This window comes from Aythya ferina, assembly GCF_964211825.1.
Source record: "Aythya ferina genome assembly, chromosome: 15".
NCBI classification, from domain to species: domain Eukaryota; kingdom Metazoa; phylum Chordata; class Aves; order Anseriformes; family Anatidae; genus Aythya; species Aythya ferina.
The window spans coordinates 7,352,497-7,371,617 of record NC_140314.1 but is presented as its reverse complement, the minus strand read 5'-3'; the positions used below and the strand labels follow the sequence as shown (position 1 = coordinate 7,371,617).

The window sequence follows — 19,121 nt, the reverse complement described above, 5'->3', positions numbered from 1 at the left end:
TCCCGCCCCGCCGGGCCGCGGCGTCACGTGGGGCGCCGTCTCGTGACCGGCCGCGAGCGCAGCAGCCGGGGCCGCCCCCCCCTCCCCTTTCCCGCTCCCCCCCTCCCTTCCCTTCCCTTCCCCTCCCCTCAGGCGCGGGTCCCCCCCTCACCCCCTCCCCGCAGCCGCGGCGCCCCCGGGCGGGCGGGGCGGGGCGGGGCGGAGGGCGGCGCCCGGCAGCCCGGGGCGCTGAGGGGAGGGCGCCGCTTCCTCCTCGGGCGGGCAGCGCCTCCGCCTCCTCCTCCTCCCGTCCCCTGTCCCCCCCCAGCATGGACAACAAGCCCCTGCTGCAGGAGCGGCCGCCCGCCTACAGCCCCGCCGCGCAGGGCGCGGGCTACGACTACGGGCAGAGCAACTACGGCGCCATCCCCGCCCCGCAGCCCGGCTTCCAGCCGCCCCCGCCCTACCCGTACCCGGGCGCCGCGGCCGCCGCAGGTGGGTCTGAGGCGGGGGGGGACGGGAAGGGGGACGGGGAGGGGGCTGGCGGCCTCTGAGGGGAGGCTGTGGGGGCAGCCCCCCCCTCACGCACCCTACAGCCCCCTCACACACCAATCCCCCTCACGCACCTCCGTGCCCCCCTCAGGCGCCTCGCACACCCCCCGCGCCCCCTCCCCGAGCCCCTCAGGCCGGGCGCTGTCCCCGCGCCTCAGGCGGGCCCCGGGGCAGGGCCGTAGCCTGTGGTGCCCGGCGGGAGGCGCCGAGGGGGCTCCGGGGAGGCGCTGCTGCCTCCCTCCTTCCTCTCCTCCTCTTCCTCTCCTCCTCCTCTTCTTCCTCCTTTTCCTCCTCCGAGGGGCCCCAGGTGTGCCGGGCTCCGGTACCGAGGCGCCGCCCCACGGGCGGGTGGCTCCTAGGGGAGGGGGGGGATAACGACAGCAGGGAAGTGGCCCCAGGAGGAAACTTGCGCTCTCCGGGCTCCCCGTGTGCCTCTCAGGGCTCCCCGGTTCACGTTTGTTTTGGTCTGGTGAGCCTCGGGAGTCCCGGAGGGGCTGGAGCAGGTGAGCGGTGAGTGAGGCAGTCCTGAGCGCAGCCACAGAGAGGAGCCGCTCAGGAGGAGCTCCGGGGCTGTAAGGGAGCACTGCTGAAAGGGCAAAAAGTCTGCCAAGCGAGTAGGTGCGTTGGGCAGAACTGTGAGGCAGCAGGTAAATCTGCCAGTGACTTGGGACACTGTGTTATGATACGGGTATTATGATAGTTGGCCTTTTGATTTAAATAGTGAAGTTCATGGGCTTTCTGGTGTGTAACGTGACTGAAGAAAAATCAGAACTGTGCTCTGGGAGAGAAGCTTAGGATGGGTCATACTTGGGCAAAGTGTGTCTTAGCTGTAGGAGTGCACTGCGTACATCTAACCATCCCTTTAAAAGCATTTATTTATTTATTTTTCACATTAATGTGGTAGCCAGGGGCCTGTGCTTCTTAAGTACAGTTCTTCAAATAACCCATTTGCTAGCCAACAAGCTGGATTTTGTGAAAGGTTTTATTTTCTTTGCCATGCAGCCTGCTTCCTTTCCACTTGCATCCTATCTCTCCTGCCTCTCTCTGTAGCCAAAAATGTAACGTGTGGAAGTTGAGCTGGACACCAGTGGAGAGGAAGACATACTCAGTTTCAACTCGTTTGTCTGCCAGAGTGGGGCATACCTGACGCGTAATGTCCAGAAGTGAACTCCACAATCCTCACTTGTTTAAACTGTTTTTGTTCAATGTTCAAACAGCATTGAAACAAACTCTTAAAGTTAATTATTAGCTCAAAATCCTTTTTAGATGGTTAAATTGTGCTAGATACTTGGAGTTCTGAAGTGGTTTTGCTATTAGATGTGCTGACTGGTATGCTTTGATTCTGATTTTGAAAGCTTCTTAAAGTGCTTCACCAAGACACTTCTATTTTTTTTATTAAATTGTTCTGTGCTTTTCACTGAACTATTAGTGATTTCTGTGCTTTACACATTGTGATTCAGTTGTTTTTTCCTTTTTTTTTTAGGATATGCTGTTCCTCCACCGCCATCACAGCCAAACTATTCAAGCACATACACCATTATTCAACAGCCTGCTACCACCACTTCTGTAGTAGTAGTTGGTGGCTGTCCTGCCTGCAGGTAAAATAGTTCTCTAGTTGAGAAATAAACTGAGCCTTATGTTTTATGTTTGAAATGAGAGGTATCCATATAGTTGCCTGGTTTCCTCTGTGTGTCTGTATTAGAATTGAACTAACTGAAAAAGCACTAAAACTCAGCAGTTCTTTAATCTATGTAGTATATCCTAATAGGCTGTAGACAACTGCTTAATTAATACAATAGACTTCATGCAAACATGAATCTGTCTGGTATGATGGAGGAAGATCTGTAAGGGGTGTCTTTAATGAAAAGACAATTCAGTCACAGGTGTAGAGGGTCAGCTCTTTGGGGAGAGGATGACAGGAAGTCCTTTCTGATGCATTTATGACTAGTGATAGCGAGTAACATGACTTTATTGTGAAATGTTCTGTGATCTCTGACTGTCATCAGTTCTGGTTATCTGGCAGACCTGTGGAAGGGCTTCTGCTGCTGTGGTGACTACTCATCCCCACAGTCTGGGCTGTGCAAAACCAGGCAAGGTGGTTGTCAGTATTGATATAAAACATCAATATCATAGGGTTTTAAAAGTTCTCTTACTTTATAAGTCCCTTTCCTGTAGAAGTTTGATACAAAGTGGTAAAAAACAGAAAAAAGTGGGCAGCTCTTAGTTAGAATGGCAACAAAAGGGCAACTTCCCCTTCAGTGATCAACAGCCATAAAATAAGAAAAGGGAAGGAGGCATTCTGTTTCACATTAGTGTTGTAAGTCTGCAGTAGTTCCTTTGCACTTCTCAGTTCTCCTCCTCCCAGGATATTAACTAATGAGTGAGGGCAGCCAGATTGCTGCTGGTTTGTGCGCCTGGCCAGCTCTGACTCAAATGCAGAATCATTCTCCTTCTGTTAAAACGTATGGGAGTTACCCTTGTGGCGTCTTATGAGGAAGCACTTTGTATTCTGCAAGTCTGAGCCTTTTCTTGTTCATTTCAAAACATCTAGGAAACAGACTTGCTAGCATAGCTTAAATGATTCTGGGTTTCAGTGCTAGGAAGGTGATGGAGATTGTCGTAGTGATGGGGGCAGCGCCTCTGATGCCTTTTGATTGTGATAAAACTGATGTGTGTTTGAGAGTGGGTACCTGCCTTCAAAGGTGGATTCAAATAAGTATCTTGTGATGCTAGGTTAAAGCAGGTGCCTGCTGAAATTCCAGCAGTTAAGGCTGAAAAACCTGTACCAGCTAGAGCTATTGATTTAGAAGATGATGCATGTTTTAAACAACGAGGGAAGGTAACCTCCGAGCTGCTGGGAGGATGTGGTAGATCCTGCCACCAGAGTAATTACATTAAAATGCTCATACTTTAGCTCAACCAGAAGACAGGAAAGATGTTATGTGTTGTCTGGTAAAAGGCAAGCAGTGCATTTTTACAGGTCTTCTGGCCTTAAAACCAGGAAATTTCAGGAAAAAAAAAAAATGGAAGTAGTCTTCTGTGATAATGTAATGTTGGTAGACTCTTGCTGCTATTTTTAGGATTTTTCTTTTTTTTTTCTTCTAGTAGTTATCCAGAGGTGCTCTAGGAGATTCATTTGAAGCAGTCATTTGCAAATAAAGAATCTAATTCTAGTATCCTTTCAGCCATATCTGGAAAAATGAGCAAGTTTCTATATCTTTTGTAAGGTGCTGTTAAGTGACCTGACTTGAAAAGTTTTTTGTTTGTTTGTTTGTTTTTAAGCCATCATCCTGGTGTTACTGGAGGTAGTCAGTCTTTTTTAGAGAGAGAGACACACACACGTAGCCTAACCACATTTTTGCTCTTAAATCCTTAAGTTTTGCCTTAGTCCGTGAAAAGAAATCAGGTGTGAGACCTGCTGTACTGGTTCCTTTGAGGCACAGTACCACGCACCTTCAATGTAGGACCCATCTACTGTTGATCAGGGACCCACAAGGACCAGCATCTAGTAACAGTGTTCTAAAAACAGTTCAGGCTTGTGTTCTGAAAGGTTACGTTGTCTATTTGCTCGTAATCCTCTTTGACTTCTCAACACCTTAAACATAGTTCTAGTTTACTTTCTTGGCCTGGAAACCTATTTGGTGAAGAATGCAACACGCAGGTAGGTTCTGAATACATCACTGAACAGAAAGGTACTGAAAGGGCATCGATAACGTAAAAAGCTATTAATAGTGCTTAAAACTTTTATTAAACTGCCAAGGCAGTTGTCTTGTTACTCCTTGGATTTGAAGCCATGCATGATTATTAGAGAAGTCCACGTGTTTTAGACTGATAGGGAAAAGGCATGTTTGTGACTGTGGAATAACGTAACTGATGGAGTGGGCTAAAGCCCATCAACAGGATTTTGGCAATCAGAAACAAACCAGTCAGCTCTATGGCATGGAAATGCTGCTAATTGAGAAAAAAAAGAGCCATTTTCAACTTAAAAAAGATGATTTTGAGGAGAAACATGTGGTACTGATCTGTTACTTTGGTATGAGTGTGTTTTATTGCAGAGTTGCAAGTGATTTTGGGGTTTACAGGCTAGCTACAGTAGCTAGGTAGCTACCAATCTTCAGGCTTAGTTTGTGGTGTGAAGTCATAAAAAGTACAAAGTATCTCTAGAAGTAGGTAGCCTGCCCCTGGTCACCATGTAATTGCATTTTATTAAAAAAAAAAATATCTCTGAAGCATTGATGTATCTGTGGGATGACTCTTGCCTTGTGAGCTGTACCTCTTGCCTAAAGTTATTCATTAGTCAAATCATCCTCATTCGTCCTTGGTCAGTGTTGCTTTCTAATTACAGACTTCAGCCTTGCTGTGTGTTGCATCCTTCTTTGCATTGCTAAGAAGTTTAGGGTGGCTGCAGTGCTCGTAGTGTGAGCTCCTCTTCCAGCCCAGCCCTGATGTACAGAGAATCAAACTGAGGTGCAGAATGTTGTCAGTTTTAGGTCTGGTAGTTGACATGTAAGGATTAGCCAAGTCTGGCTTTTAAGCTATTTTATGTTCCCAAGAACAGCTTGAGTCATTACAGCCACTAACTTCAGAGATCCAGCCATGTAATTTAATTATCTTTTTAGCTGGGAGAATGCAGCCTGGCTGCTTCTCTTGTGGTCACTTTCATTTTCTTTTTCTCCATTTCTTGTTCGTGGGTAGAACAAACTGCAAAGGAATGTTTGCTTTCCTGTTTCTTAACAGAGGAAAGATCCATTAAAAAACTGTGACAAACATACTTTTGATCTGAAGTTTACAAAACCTGGTTCTTTCAAAATCTGGGCAGAGCCTGCGATTGTCCCTGTTGGGTGTTTATGTTTGTGTTTAATAGGAATTTGGTTCTTTGAAAGAAAGGGTGAGGGAGAGGACATGCCACTGCACTGTCGTGGCTTTCTCTTCTGATGGTTATGAATTACCTGCTTGAGAAGTATTACCATGGGTTCCAAATTATGGTAATACTGAAGCTTCTTCCAGGACTGAAGGATGAGGGACTGCTATGAGTAAAACTTTATTCTCAGATCTCTGAGCCTTCTTGCTGGTAGTGGTGTAGGTTTGTTTGTTTGATTTTTGATTTGATAAAGTAGAAGGTTCACAGATTTTGGTTGATATTTGTTTTTATTCAATTAAGGGCATCACTGCTGAGAAAAGTGTTCTGGAAAAATTGTGTTTAAATGATAAACTCCTTCAAAATGTCAATCTTCTGCTTACTTCAATCACAAGTGCTGTGTGTGGTTTGAGAGAAGCTCATGCAGGGTACAGGATTTCTGTAGGTATTCACAAGAAATAACTTATATATATATTCTTTAATATAACATTTTAACATGTACTGGCTAAATATTAAAGGAATAATAATAATAAAAAAGCTATTTATCAGATGTGCTTGTTTTCCTGAAGAAAAGCTGGGGATTTTCAGTTTCTAGCGGCAGGCTGACACGCTACAGAGATCCTTTTGAATCTTGTGAGTAAAGCCAACTTTGAAATACCATTTCAAGGGTGCTGTAAAGAGGAGTAGCTATAATGGTGCAGCAGCTCATGACACTGCTTTCTGTCACAAAGCAGCTCAGCCTGTGCTGAATCAAAGTAGCTTCCTTATAATATGCAGCTTTTTGTAAACGTATGCTGTTTGGACAGATTGGGGCGTTCATCCCTGCTGTGCTGTAATTTGGTGGCTGGAGCAGTTAGGGCATGAAATTCAGCAGTGACTTACGCATGTGACTGTGAAGAAGAAAGCCTTGATACAGCAGACTTGAGCAGATGCCATGAGTCTGCCACTCGGAATTACTGGCTAGGATAGCTGTAACTTTTCTTTTTTTTTTTTTTAACCAGCCTTACAGCAGAGGCATGCAGCTGCTTAGCAGGAAGTTGGATACCTAAGCCCAGGAGAAGAAAGGAGTTGGTGACCCTTGGAACAGGGCCCCAAGGGAGAACAGCATAGTTTCATAGCAGTTCTGAGGATTTTTGTAGTGCTGTTTTGAACCGATTGGTGGAAAATAATAAAAATACATCTTTTTCTAATAAATGAGACTTTATGCAGTTAACAAGATACATCAGAAATATATTCCCTAGGGACCGGATTATTGCTCTTATAGTGGCTGTTAACTCCCAGTTGGCTGCTGGGCTTGAGCTGATAACATTTCTTTTTTGTCATCATTTGTCTTGGTGTCTGTACTCTGATAATTAGAATTTCTTTGTAGCAGTGAGGAGGAAACTGGTCTTGTTTGCTAGGTGAGGATGGTAACCAGAGGTGATAGTAACTTGGCCACATTACATGCTGAGTGGTGGTAGGGGGAAAACCACAGATCAACAACCATTCAGTGTGCCTTCAAGCTGAGGCTGGAGAAACTGGCTCCTCTCTGAGTGGAAACTACAACTGTGTTAGTATACCATCAGGAGTTGCATCTTTAGTTATCAATTTTCTTCTTCTACTACTTGCAGGTGAGATTTAAACTGCTTAACCTAGCTGCTTTTGTTGGATTAGCTAGGATAGACACAAGGAGAAGCTATGTTTTTTTTTTTTTTTTTTTTCACATTCAGAATTAGAGGTCTCACGTGCAACTTCCAAAGTCCCTGCTTGTCCCTGGTCTGACTGTTTCCACTGAAATCTAAAGTTAAAGACTCAACCAACCTTGGAGGCAGGAGAAATTGGGATACTGTTCTGAAAATTCCCCTTGCTTGATCAGTCAGGGAGTATGTGTGTGTAAGACAGCTGGAGGCACCTCTTAGTGAAGTGCAGCTTCTTTTCAGGTCTTGCAGTGCTGTATCATGCAATCAGAATGCTATCTTTGATTACTCAGGATGACCCTTGGACTTCATTTATAAGGGATAAAAAATGCTGATAGGCACACATCTAAGTACTGTGATGTAGTGTTGAGTCTAAAAATGCTCGTGGTAAATTGTACTAATGTTGTGTTTTCAAATCTCCCTGTTGGCTCTCTGATCCTGAGCACATGACTTAATGTTAATGTTTTGAGACTTATTTCCAAGAAAAGGCCCGTCTGAAAAGTAATTTGGTATTAAATGCTTGTCAGTGGGAATAATTGACCTTGCTTTATGGAATTGGCATCTGCAGTATAGCTTAAATCCAAGACACTGCTTGCAGTATAAATAAACCTTTCCTCTTTATTTTTAGATTGGGAGTGGTGCAGTTATAATCAGCTTTTATGTGGTTTGTGTAGAACAAAATTTATGTTTGGTTACGTTAATGAATCTACAACTTGAATATGGAATCTAATTAGTCTGTAGCTCAGGTAAGATACACAAGCACAAACTAAAATATTCATGTTCTCCTTTATAAAAAGTTTTTTTTTCCTCCTTCTAAATTTAGTAACTGGCTAAGCAGAGACAGTGACTGGATAAGTGTTCGTCTAAAATTAGGTGGTGACACAAATCAACAGAAACCAGAGCATGCTTGTGGAGTTAATGCTGTAGTAGCAGTCACGCTGCTATGGAGGTGCTAGGAAATAACTGAAATAACAGGTATGTTGTGGGGGAGGTCACACGGATACGCTCCTGTTGAGCTTCCCAAATGAGCGTCACCTGGAACAGACTCAGTCTGTTCCCTGGTTGTGCTGGCCCTGGGCCTCCTCTGCTGCCGAGCTGGCCGTGCTTCTTGCCGCTTGCTTCATCCCTCTCAGAACTTCTCCCTGGTTCTGGTGTTGAATATGGACAGCAAGTTGTCACTGTCTAATTTCGCTGGCATTCTGCGTGATCAAAGAATGCTTCCTGAATAACTGTGTTTAGGGGGAAGGGAGTTCAAAGTAAATTGTATTTAAAGTGTCAGGGACATCTGCTGACCAGGAGACCTACGCCTTTGCAAGCTGATTAAGAGGGTTGATGGTAATGGGTTAGACAGCAGTCATCTAAGCTTGGGTTTGCAGCTGCTGATGCTGGCTGACCAGAAGTACCCTGACTGATCCCTCTTTAATGTTTAGTATGTTTATACCTTAAGGTCAAATCAAAATTAGGCTGCTTATACCCTTAAACACATTGGTGTACTTGTCAGAAAGGTAGACTTCAGGGCAGGAACTGAATATAAAATTATGAAAAGATTGGCTGTTTTGAATTTACCACTGATGTCCTTTCTGTTACTGTATCTATAACCAGTCTGGTTGTGTCTAAGCAGTTTTGAATCTCTTTGCGTTTCAGTCCTGTTAGCATATTCTTCCCAGGAGATGGCACTTCTAGTAGCACATCTCTTCCCTGGTGAATGAAGTTGAAGGCATGAGAGCCTTGTTTACTGACCCTATTCTTTAATTATAGTCTAATTTTGAGGGTTCCTTACAATGTAACTGTACAGCTTTAGTGTCTGGATGTGTCCTAGCAAACAAATTATCGTGACGCTTTCCTATTAGCCTGAAGACATACTGTGTAAACTCTGCTTGTGATCAGTATGTTCAGGTAGGACAGCTAGTGGGAAATCTCTGGAAGCAGGCATTAACAGGGAGTTCTTTGCCCTGCTTTCAAAGTCAGTCTAGTGAAGTGTCTTTTCTTTGGGTTAGTATGCTCTGAACTTGACCTAGCAAGCCAATTTTGATGTTTTCTGACTGGTTAGTAGTACACAGCTGATTTGGGATTAGGACTTGAAGGTTGAGTAGCAAGGACATATTGACAGAGGCTACCTTTTCTCTACTATTATTCTTCCCTTTTGACACTTCTGTTAAGCCCTTTTTTTTTTTTTTTTTGTAATGAGGACAAAAGCTGCATATAGTAGTCAAGATGAAGCATTAATAATCCAGAGCATATGGAAAAAATATACTTTGTGATATGCTCTTGTATGGTGTTTGCCTGTTTTCCAGTTGCGAGTGATGACTGTTGTGTTCATCATTTTTTAGTAGCTCCTTCCACTCTTCTTTCTTCTACTATCTATCCCCTCTTTTTTCCCTATCAATATTTAAGTTTCCTGGGGACTGCTTTGTGGTGGGAGAGGAAGGGAAGCAGCCACCACTGCCACGGTCTGAGGGGAATCCTTGGCTACAGTTCTTTGTAGCAGAACCTAAGACACAAACTGAAGAGTAATATTAAACAAGCTGAGCAACTCTGGTGTCTGTAGTTTCTCTGAGTACCGCTCGCTAAGGTGATGCGGGGAAGATGCAGGGCAAGTGCTGTGAGTCAGTGACTAATGTGCCAAATCATGGGTGAGCTCCTGCTTTGCAGCAGGGATGGTCTGGCTCCTTTTTGTCTGCTGGCATGTAGTGTCGTTCGTCAGCACTTTCCCTATGTAGGTAGAAATGGTTTGCATGCCAGGTGAGGGAGACACGAAGCTTTTCCTCTCTGACCCTTGTAAACCCACTGGACGTACTTGTCATCAAGCCAGCAGAAGTGAAAAAGGCTACAGCTGCGTGCATGTGTCCCACAAGAACTGCCTGCAGTGTCTGGACAGGTGTGGAGCTGCCAAGCCTGACTACAGAAAAGTGCTTGGGTAAACTACATTGTGAAGACAACTGGTAGTGATTTTTCTGAGACATTGCTCTTGCTCTGCTGTCTGTAGACAATGGTCAGTGCTAAAATTTCTGGGAGTATTAGGTATAAAAGTGGGATTCTGTGTTCTTTCAGTCAGGTACTCATTGTGACAAGGATCAGTCACTGAATCAAAATTCAGAACCCCGGGAGATAAGCTGGAGCAGCTTTCTGGCATGGCAGTCTGTTTGTTTAGGTCTTGTCAGTGGAGAGCATCCTGTCCTTCTGCAGAAGATGTAAAGAATATTTACCAAGTAGAAGGCTGCATTGTTACCTTATGCTTGATTCCTTACACACATCTTTGACTTTGGTTGGAGAATAGAATACTACTGATACCACAACTACTGTACTGTGAACGTTAGTGTCATTAGTACTTGTAGTATTAGCAATAATATCTGTGGGTGACAAGCCAGAATCCTTATCCTTTACAACGTTTCTTGACTCTCCTGGTGTGCTGAATACGGAGATTCTGTCCAGGAGAAAGACAGTTCTATGGATTTGGGCAGCATCACAGGTAAAAACTTCAGCTGTACTTTAAGCAAATATTGATATCTGGAGTTGGGAATGGAAGTATGAGAACAGAAGCTAAGAGGGACTGGAAGGAAAGATGAAACTTTTCCCATGTCTGAGGAGGCTTCCAAGAAGTGCTATGGAGCCTTGTGTGGGGAAAAAAAAGTGGTACCTATACCACTGGGACTAATTCTACAAAATTTGTGCCAGGTCTGGGGAAAAATGGTAGGATCACAAATCCTAGAGATTTTGTTACAACTGTAGAACGCTTCTGCAGAGCTGATCTCTCATTGCTCTTAAGTCTCTGTACACACAGGTGATAGTGTTCAAAAGTAATCTTACGTTCTTATGCTCGCATGGACAGAGGGAGCTCTGGCAGTGTGTGTGTCTTGACAGGCAATAGAGGTGGTGTGATGCTGAGGTTGTAGGAGTAGCCACCGTGAGCAATGCAGGCTACAAAACTCAGACTCAGGATACTTGTGTGCTGAGACCACACTCAGTAGGCTGATCAGAGTGCTAGTCTGTATCTCAGCTTGTTGCCTTAATAGAGCCTTTTGGAATTACTGCAGGGATCAGCTGTACTCTGAGAATATCTTACACCAAATCGGAAGTCAACTTCTATCATGCAACTCTGTAAACAGAAGGACGTTCAACAAAAGGACGGGACTGATGCTGAAATCCTAAACTGAACATGAAGTTGTGTAAGCAGCAGAGTATCAAGAATGCTTTGAAAAAACGCCTTTGGCTTTTTATGATGGTCGAGGGGACGGGCAGCAGCTCTTAAGTTAAAACAAGTTGTAATGTTTTAGTCAATTGCAGTAAGGGAGCAGTCTCTGAGACTGCATCTTCTTCTCTTCATTTTATTCACTTGTACAATAGCCTGGGACTGCTCTATAGGGAAAAAACAACTTGTTGGTCTTGGCACCTTGCCTGTTGTAGCACGTATTTCAAGGTCACTTAGCTTGGTTTCTGTTGACTTTCACTGTAGCAGGCAATCAAAGAGGTCACTTCTTGTTCAAGTGTTTTGCTAACCTCCAAATCTTGATTTTATTTTTTTTTTTTTTATAGCTGCTCAATTTTCTTAAGTCTGAATGCTTAGGCTTTTCTGTCTATATTAATTCTGGGGGACATTCAAATATAGCACTTCAGAAAGGGTTGGAGACTGAAGTTAAATGTCTGTTCAGATATTTTTCTGCTGTGACACAAAACTGCTGAACCAGAATTCTTCTTGTGTAGGGCGGTCATTCAGTCAGGCCTAGTCTGGAGCTACGCAATGCCAAATAGTGGGTTCTCCTGCAGCTCTACAGAGACTTGGGATTTTTGAAATAGAAGCCTGGGAACACCTACTGAGGGTTATTTTAATAGTGCTGCATGTTTGGCCTTTTGGATTATTTCTCTAGCTACCAGAAATAAACTTGCTAAACTTATGACAGTAGTGCTGCACCTCTTGAGCTGTTCTAGTGACTTAGAAAGCCTGAATGTGAGTGGTTAGCCTAGTCCTATACATGCTTATTTAATTGGCACTTTCTACCATGAAGTGCTGGTATTTAAAGTACTTTCACACTTGATCTACAGCTAGATTTTTTTTTTTTAAGCCCCTCTCATCCTGGTGATGTGGCCAGAGCCCTGAGTTCCCGGTGTAGCTAGCCTTTCACGTGTTATATAGTCTCACACAGTCTGAAGAAAAGTCTGCAGCCATCTGAAATAATGCACTGGCAACTGGAGACTGGTGTTTTTAGTTTGCTTTTAGTTTCTCAGTGTGCTAGTCTGCTAGTGATAGGCAATAAGTTACGTTAATCTCCCTGTGCTGAGTCTGTTTTGCCCATAGTGATAACTGGTATGTGATCTCCCTGTTGTTACCTCAACTCTTGAGCCCTTTTGTGTTTTCTCCCCCTTTTTTGTTGAGGAGGAGGAGTGAGAGCTGTTGTGGTGGAGCTCAGCTGCCCAGCTGGGTAAAACTACCACAGCTCTTTCAGGACTTTGGTTTCTGGTGATCTTGATGCAATAGAGCAAGAAGTTCAAGTCATGTTATTACATGTCAATAGCAAAAAAGGTTCTTTTGTGCCTTTGTGCTAAAGAAATAAGGAGCATTTCTAGTAAGACTGCTTGCTTATATAACCTTTGACATTGCCAACGAAGCAACTGCCATATTACTTCTGCTTTAATTGTTTTCTTCTGTCACTTGACTTTCTGTGAGGTAAGGAGTTGTGGAATTTCATGGCTTAAATAGCAAGTCTTGCTGCTGTGAAAACATCCTTTTTGTCAGCTGATTTGGAAATACTTAGCTTTGAGTAAAGTATCTTTTTAAAGATACTCTGAGCAGTGTATGCTCTGTACAGATACCGATGGTTCTGTGCGGTGTACCAGTGCTATTTGCAGTAGAATTGAATTACCAGAGCATCAATTCTGGGCAGAAGCGACTCAATATTCTTTTTATCTGAGCTCACTTCACATCACTACTTGATGTTTGTGGAAACAAAGTGGAAAACTGCTGCTTTCCTCAGTGACAAGCCTAGCTGATGAAACACAGACTTATACTGCATGTAGTTACCTAGTTTTAACTTGCCTGGTGAAAGCATGAGCTGGATGGTTGACCAGAAGCCTTTAGCCAGTGTTACACAACTTCAGTTCAGATCTTTCTGTTAGAAAGAAACTGAGAAAAACACTCCGGATCATCAGACCAAAACGTTCAGAAAGCAAAGACTATTATTATTTTTCCTGAAAGAGCTCTAGTGCCTGTATCCTCTGGGTGACATGAGGCTGAATGAACTGAGAGGGTTCACACTGGGATATTGTGGAAGCTAGGTAGGCAAAGCATGTGACACAAGCGTGACTGCTGCCTGTTGTGAAAGACCTAAACAGCTGAGAAATGGAGCTGTTTTGTTGACCTGCAGTAACCAGAACAACACGGATAGTTAAATAAAAGTTATCATCACAGATTATTTTAAAAGCACACTTGTTTTCATTTTTATGAGCATATTCTTTAGTTGGTAGTAAGGTCTAGGAAAGTTTATCCTTACCTATACAGAAAAACTTGACCCTAGAAAGGGCTAGCAAGGAAAATGGTTTGATACTTGCTTTACTGCCTATCCTGACCACTTGATCTGTTAGTCCTGTGTAGTTACTTGGCAAGGTTAGTTAACTAGTGACCTAGCATGCAGGAATACAAGAAGGGAGCTGTGAGTTTCAGATCCTTCAGGGACCAGCTAGTAATAACATATGTCAGAAGCTGCAAAGGCTTTTGTGATAAAGCTTTATGAATCTGAGAGCACACGTGCGTTCAGTGAGTTCCACTGTGTATCTGGTGCTGTACCTGTGTGTTTTTCAGTGTACCGGAATTAACCAAGTAATACAGCTGCTCAGAGCTGTGGTGGCTGTGTCTTGTGCTAAATACTAGTCCTGTTTTCCTGTTTTGTGGTGATTGATAAAGAAATGGCTGCTTTCTGAAACTGAAGTGGTATAATTCAAAGCATTCTGTTGCAAGCTAATGGCATAAAAGACTTTTATTTAAAAAACTACATGCACTTCCTTTTGCTCTACTAAATGTTTTCTTCCTTTAAGTGACTGTCAAATCACAAAGTGGTAACTTTGCATTAAACATAGTGGGTGTCTTTGACTCAGTCTGTTTTCCGTTTTTACAGGGTTGGCGTTTTGGAGGACACTTTCACCTGCCTCGGTGTTTTGTGTGCCATTGTATTCTTTCCAATTGGGATTCTGTTCTGTCTTGCACTGAGGCAGCGAAGATGCCCTAATTGTGGGGCAGCTTTTGGCTGAAGGGGACGATCGTGGACGTGCTTATGGAAGCTACAACTGTTAGCATACTTTCTAATGTAAATGTCATGTACAATCATTTTATTTGCTTCAGACCTGTTTTTGTAAAGTGTGAAGAAATTTAGTCTCTTGCATGTAATTTAAACTTAATCTTTTATGAGCATGTGCATTGCAAAACATGAAAACCCAACTTGTTTTCCATGTTTAGTGGCACCTCTTGAAAACTAAATAAAAACTGCTTTTCCTTTTTGCAATCCTCAACTTGTGGCTGGGTTATTACATATGTGACTAACGTATCTGATAACATGTACTCTGAAAGTGAAGTTAGTAATCCTAGCTACAACTAAGGATGAGTATTTGTCAGGATCATTACGATGAAAATAGTCATGATTTAGGGCTGTAATTGTTGAAACATGCAGATTCCTTCAACCTGACTGTTTCTGAGGAAAGTAGGGCAAGTGCTGTCTGTGTAATGGACGTGGCTGAATAGATACCCTCTCTTTCTTCTGAAGGCTCAGTACAAGCCCTCTTTTAACAAGCGAAGGCTTTGCATATGGGGACAAGTGTGTTACTTCCAAGGGCCTGCAGTAGCAGAATTGCTTCTGCTGTAGCAGAAGCTTCCCAACATAGTGGAACTGGTGTTCAACAATACCCGTAACTGCTGACTGAAGCAGGGAGCTCCTACCAAAAAAGAGAGGCTGTGGCACTGCTATGTGGCCACGACTGAAGATATATACATGTCAAAATATTTAATTCTGGGGCTGAACCACTGAGGGTTTGTAGTCTAGTTTGATGTGCTTCTCTCTAATAGTTTAGAAAACTGGTGCAGGTGTAATTTGTACCTTTGAAACATCAGTATTTCAAAATGGTGTAACTGCTATGGAACTGTCTGTGAGTATCTAAAGCTTTCTCAGCCTTGAACACTGAAAGGCTGGGTGAGAGGAGGGGGAGGTGGAAGGAGTGGACTTTACCTCTGCAGCCATCACATGCTCATATACTATTTTTTGATATTAAGTAACTGAAAGGCATTTCACATGACTTGAATTCACTGTAGTAGCAGAAGCAGACACAACAAAATGAATATCCACAGGATGCTGTTGAAGGCATGTACAGATATATTTATATATAAAATAGAAGGCTTTAGGATACGGATTAGTTGCTGGAGTATCTCTCAGGAGAGACACTTCACATAGCAGGTAGGAAATACCACCTGAACTGTACAGGTTCTGACAAAGCACCTAACACTAATGCAGAATGAAGAGGCAGGTTGTAAGATCCTAGTAAGCTCTAAGCTGATTATTACAGTAGAAAGAATATTTTCTTCAGACAAGCTAGCTCCATTTGATTCAGGAACTCAGAGCCTGTAGCAATGAAACTTCAGTCCCCAAGCAGAATTCTGCGTTTTAAAAGCTGTATGTCGCTTCACTGAGATACAACGTGCTCTGCCAGCATTTATGCCATTGCTAGGCATTGTTTTTCTCCTGTGGAAGGCTGCAGGAATGGAGTAACTTCAAAAGCAGCTTTTTTATATTAATACATGAAGAAAAATCATGGCACTATTTTATTATAATAACTTTTATAAGGCTAAAGTCTGACAATGTGTTAAAGAAAAAAATCATTGAAGAATGTGTTGACAATACATTAAGCTTAGTCCTAACGTTTAAAAACTTGTATCTGAACATTAAGCAAAGCATTACAAATGTGTCTGTGCTTAGAGGATAAATATTTATTTCTGACCTAGGGTGTCTTTTTTAAACAAAATAATGTATAATTTTATACAGGCAATTCTCTATTCTGGAATAATAAGGCAATTGTTACATTGCTGAATTTGGAAGAGAAAAGTCAGCCTTTTCTAATTTAGTAAGTGGCATACACAGACTTGCATTCTAGAACTTACCATTGCAATTTCCAAATAGCAAATGCCTAAGATTCAGATTTGAGCTATTAGATAACTCAGATTTTCTACAGTATCCAAACTATCTCCAGTATTTTCACAATTGTCCTACTACAAAAAAGGCATACCGTAAAATCAAACTGAAGTGCTCAAACATTAGCCCAAACCAATAGCCTCATTAGAAAGCATAGGTTTTTAAAAATCAGAAATCAATTCTAGTATGATTCTATTGTACAGTAATTACATTTAAATAATCTTTTTTAGAACAACTTTAGATAGCAATTGACATTACTGAAAATGGTGTTTATAAGAAGTGTATATATATTGTATATTCATCGAATAATTGGTGCTGATCTGTCGTTTGTTACTGTTGGTCTGAGTTTCACGGTTGCAAATGGATTTTCCCCACTGAAAAGAAATGTACAAAGTTACTACAAGGCTCACAGTGATACAAAATGAAATTTAAGCCATGTCATTTCTTCATTTAAGTTATCTGAAGATGAAGTTATGGTTTAGACTAAAGGACTGTATGCAACTCTTAGATTAACTTAAATCTTTAAAACAAACTTCATACACTTCACTTTACAGCAATCCAACACTTGCTTAAGTTAGTGTCCAATTAGATCTGGACATTCTCTAAATAGCTTCCAATTTTCAAAACTTTTAGTTTTAACCCTTAGAGACTGATTGACTCCTGCTCCCTGCCAAACCGCTAGAGAAAAACACTTCTGAGGAGGGCATTGCATTGTGTTTCACTTAACAGCACTCTTGAGGAAAGTGCAACCATTTTTAACCACATTGGGTTTTAACAATGCCTAGGAAAGGTCAGAGTAAAATTCAGGAAAAAACATCTCAATTTCCCCTCACAATCAAAATATGCTATAAGCCAATATAAAAATCAACATAACTGTATTAGCATAAAAGCTTTAAAAAATATACCTTAGAAAGGGTGGCTTTACAATGCCATTCATATCAGGTTTCTGCAAAAGAAAAGGATATTTACACAGACTTAAACAAAACAAAATGCTACAGGTGATCTCCCCCTTCTGCTAAGGAGAAGAGGCCCTATCATGTAAGCAGGCTAAAACGTTTAGCGTAGAGAACTGTGCCCCCAGTAATAGCCTTAGCTTTGTTGTTTTGTTTTTCTTTTTTTTTTTTAATTGTTGTTTTCCCAGCTTTAACACCAACAATCACCTGAGAGTGCATTTTAGAGGTTAAAGTAGCAAATCACTGAAAGTCAAAAAACTAAAAGACAAAGGACAGAACTATTAACAGCACACAAGTTTTACCATATTGTTTCTATAGCATAGTTAATAAACAGTTAGTTGTCACTGCACAATGCCAAGCTAGTCTTGGAGCAGATCTTACAGAGAGAGCACAGTTTATCTTCATGCAGCTGTAAAGCCATCAAGTTAAAAAAGGCAGCAGCCAGCTTAATGGCCTATTAAAAGCCTGAAGTAAGAGCAGATTCTGACCAGTAGGCAGGGTTGTTTTTTTTGGTTGTTTGTTTTTTTTGAATAAAATATAAACTACTACTTTCAGCTACTGTTGATTTACAAAGGACAACTTCTGGTATCACCTGTGACTTGTGTGAGTAATAATGGCAAATAATGATGATGCTAATAAAGCAAGAAAAGAGCTGATAGCATCCACGTATTTAATTTGCAGTGTTTGTGGGTGAGTGATACAAAAGGAGGAATAGTTTTGCACTGGTATTGCTAATGTTTCATTATAATCAAACAGTCCTGGTTAAATGTACAACCTGAAAGCACTTGCTTTTTCAGCTACTGTTGGCACTGTACTTCTGTGATGGATTTTATATTTGTGAATTTAAGATAACCCAGAAGAGGGCAGTGTTGCACTGCCACAACGTTATTACAGGATGCAGTGCTTCAGGTGCAATAAAATGGAAAAGTGCTACAAAGCAGGATCTGCAAGCCTATTGCACAACAGGGCAGTTTTGGAAACATTTAACTTATACTTCCTCCTGCACTAACTTTTAGAAATAATCATACTTAAATCAAGTATTAAAATGGCAAACTAACTGCCTTGCTTCTGATAAGCGTCAGCTAAAGTTCAAAGTGAAAGTGAACATTTGAATAACATTCATGCATGTAGAAGCAGGAGTATGCAATTGCTTTTTGTGTACTCTTTTTGTCTGTACTACCATTTTGCTTTCAATACATACGATTTCACTGCTAAGCAAATGTCTGTAAGCCACCTTCTATCTTTGTAAATTTTTGTCTTCTCAAATTAGGTAACCATCTAGTGTACCGGTAGTTCCTAGCTACCATACTGATGACACTGTGACACAGGTGAAGAAATCGGTATTTATTAAGGACCTAATTTGACTGTGTTCTTAAACCTGTGCTTAACTTGTGCATGTATGTGTGCAATTTCATTGGATTACATCAGCTGTAAGTAGAATTAGGTCTAATTAGGCCTTAAAATTAATTAAAATGAATGAATTAATTAATGCCTTAATTACAGGCTACTGTTTACTAAACACCAGCCCTCATCCAAGCTCTCTCAGTGACCAAGTCCTTTGTTGTTGATATTGGTCTGCATAGAACTGTCCTACGTAATGCAGCATGAACAATTTAACTTGTAAGAACCATTCCTCATCTTTCCTCCTTGAAATCCTGAGCTATTACTCTTTGTATTTTGAAACAAAAATAAGATGCCTCGAGTCGTTTTGTGCTTCTGCATAAAAGACACTGTAAGCATACTGTTTTACGTGTACGTAAATTCTGTACAGGGCCAGCTTGCTGTAATGTTGAGCTTATTTCCAAAGCCTTAAGATGGAGTGGGAGTTGTTGACTTGCCCAGAAGCAGAAATAACAAGGAAGCTCTACAGCTTTCCAAAAGAACAAAAGTAAATGGTAATTTTGAAGCAAAATCCTTTGGTGCAAGTGCAGGAACTCTC

The 19,121-nt window shown here is 42.0% G+C and overlaps 2 protein-coding genes across 5 annotated transcripts in view; one reads left to right on the top strand and one right to left on the bottom strand.

Annotated features, from left to right (window-relative positions):
- Positions 1-91: 91 nt before the first annotated feature.
- On the top strand, positions 92-14,562 carry BRI3 (brain protein I3). The gene is made up of 3 exons (XM_084536523.1): positions 92-474; positions 2,015-2,129; positions 14,172-14,562. Exons 1-3 carry the CDS (start codon positions 309-311, stop codon positions 14,302-14,304), a joined length of 414 nt encoding a protein of 137 aa, XP_084392649.1. The 5' UTR covers positions 92-308; the 3' UTR covers positions 14,305-14,562.
- An 831-nt stretch (positions 14,563-15,393) lies between these two features.
- Positions 15,394-19,121, bottom strand: part of BAIAP2L1 (BAR/IMD domain containing adaptor protein 2 like 1) — a 40,013-nt gene continuing 36,285 nt past the window's right edge. For 3 of the 4 annotated variants that reach the window (XM_084536517.1, XM_084536519.1, XM_084536518.1), the window contains exons 13-14: positions 17,135-17,175; positions 15,394-16,603 (exon numbers count right to left, since the gene is read on the bottom strand). In XM_084536517.1, coding sequence (XP_084392643.1) covers positions 16,528-16,603; positions 17,135-17,175 — 117 coding nt within the window. In that variant the 3' untranslated portion in view covers positions 15,394-16,527. Of the gene's footprint in view, positions 16,627-17,134; positions 17,176-19,121 lie in introns of all 4 variants that reach the window. The other variant, XM_084536520.1, reaches the window with a different exon arrangement.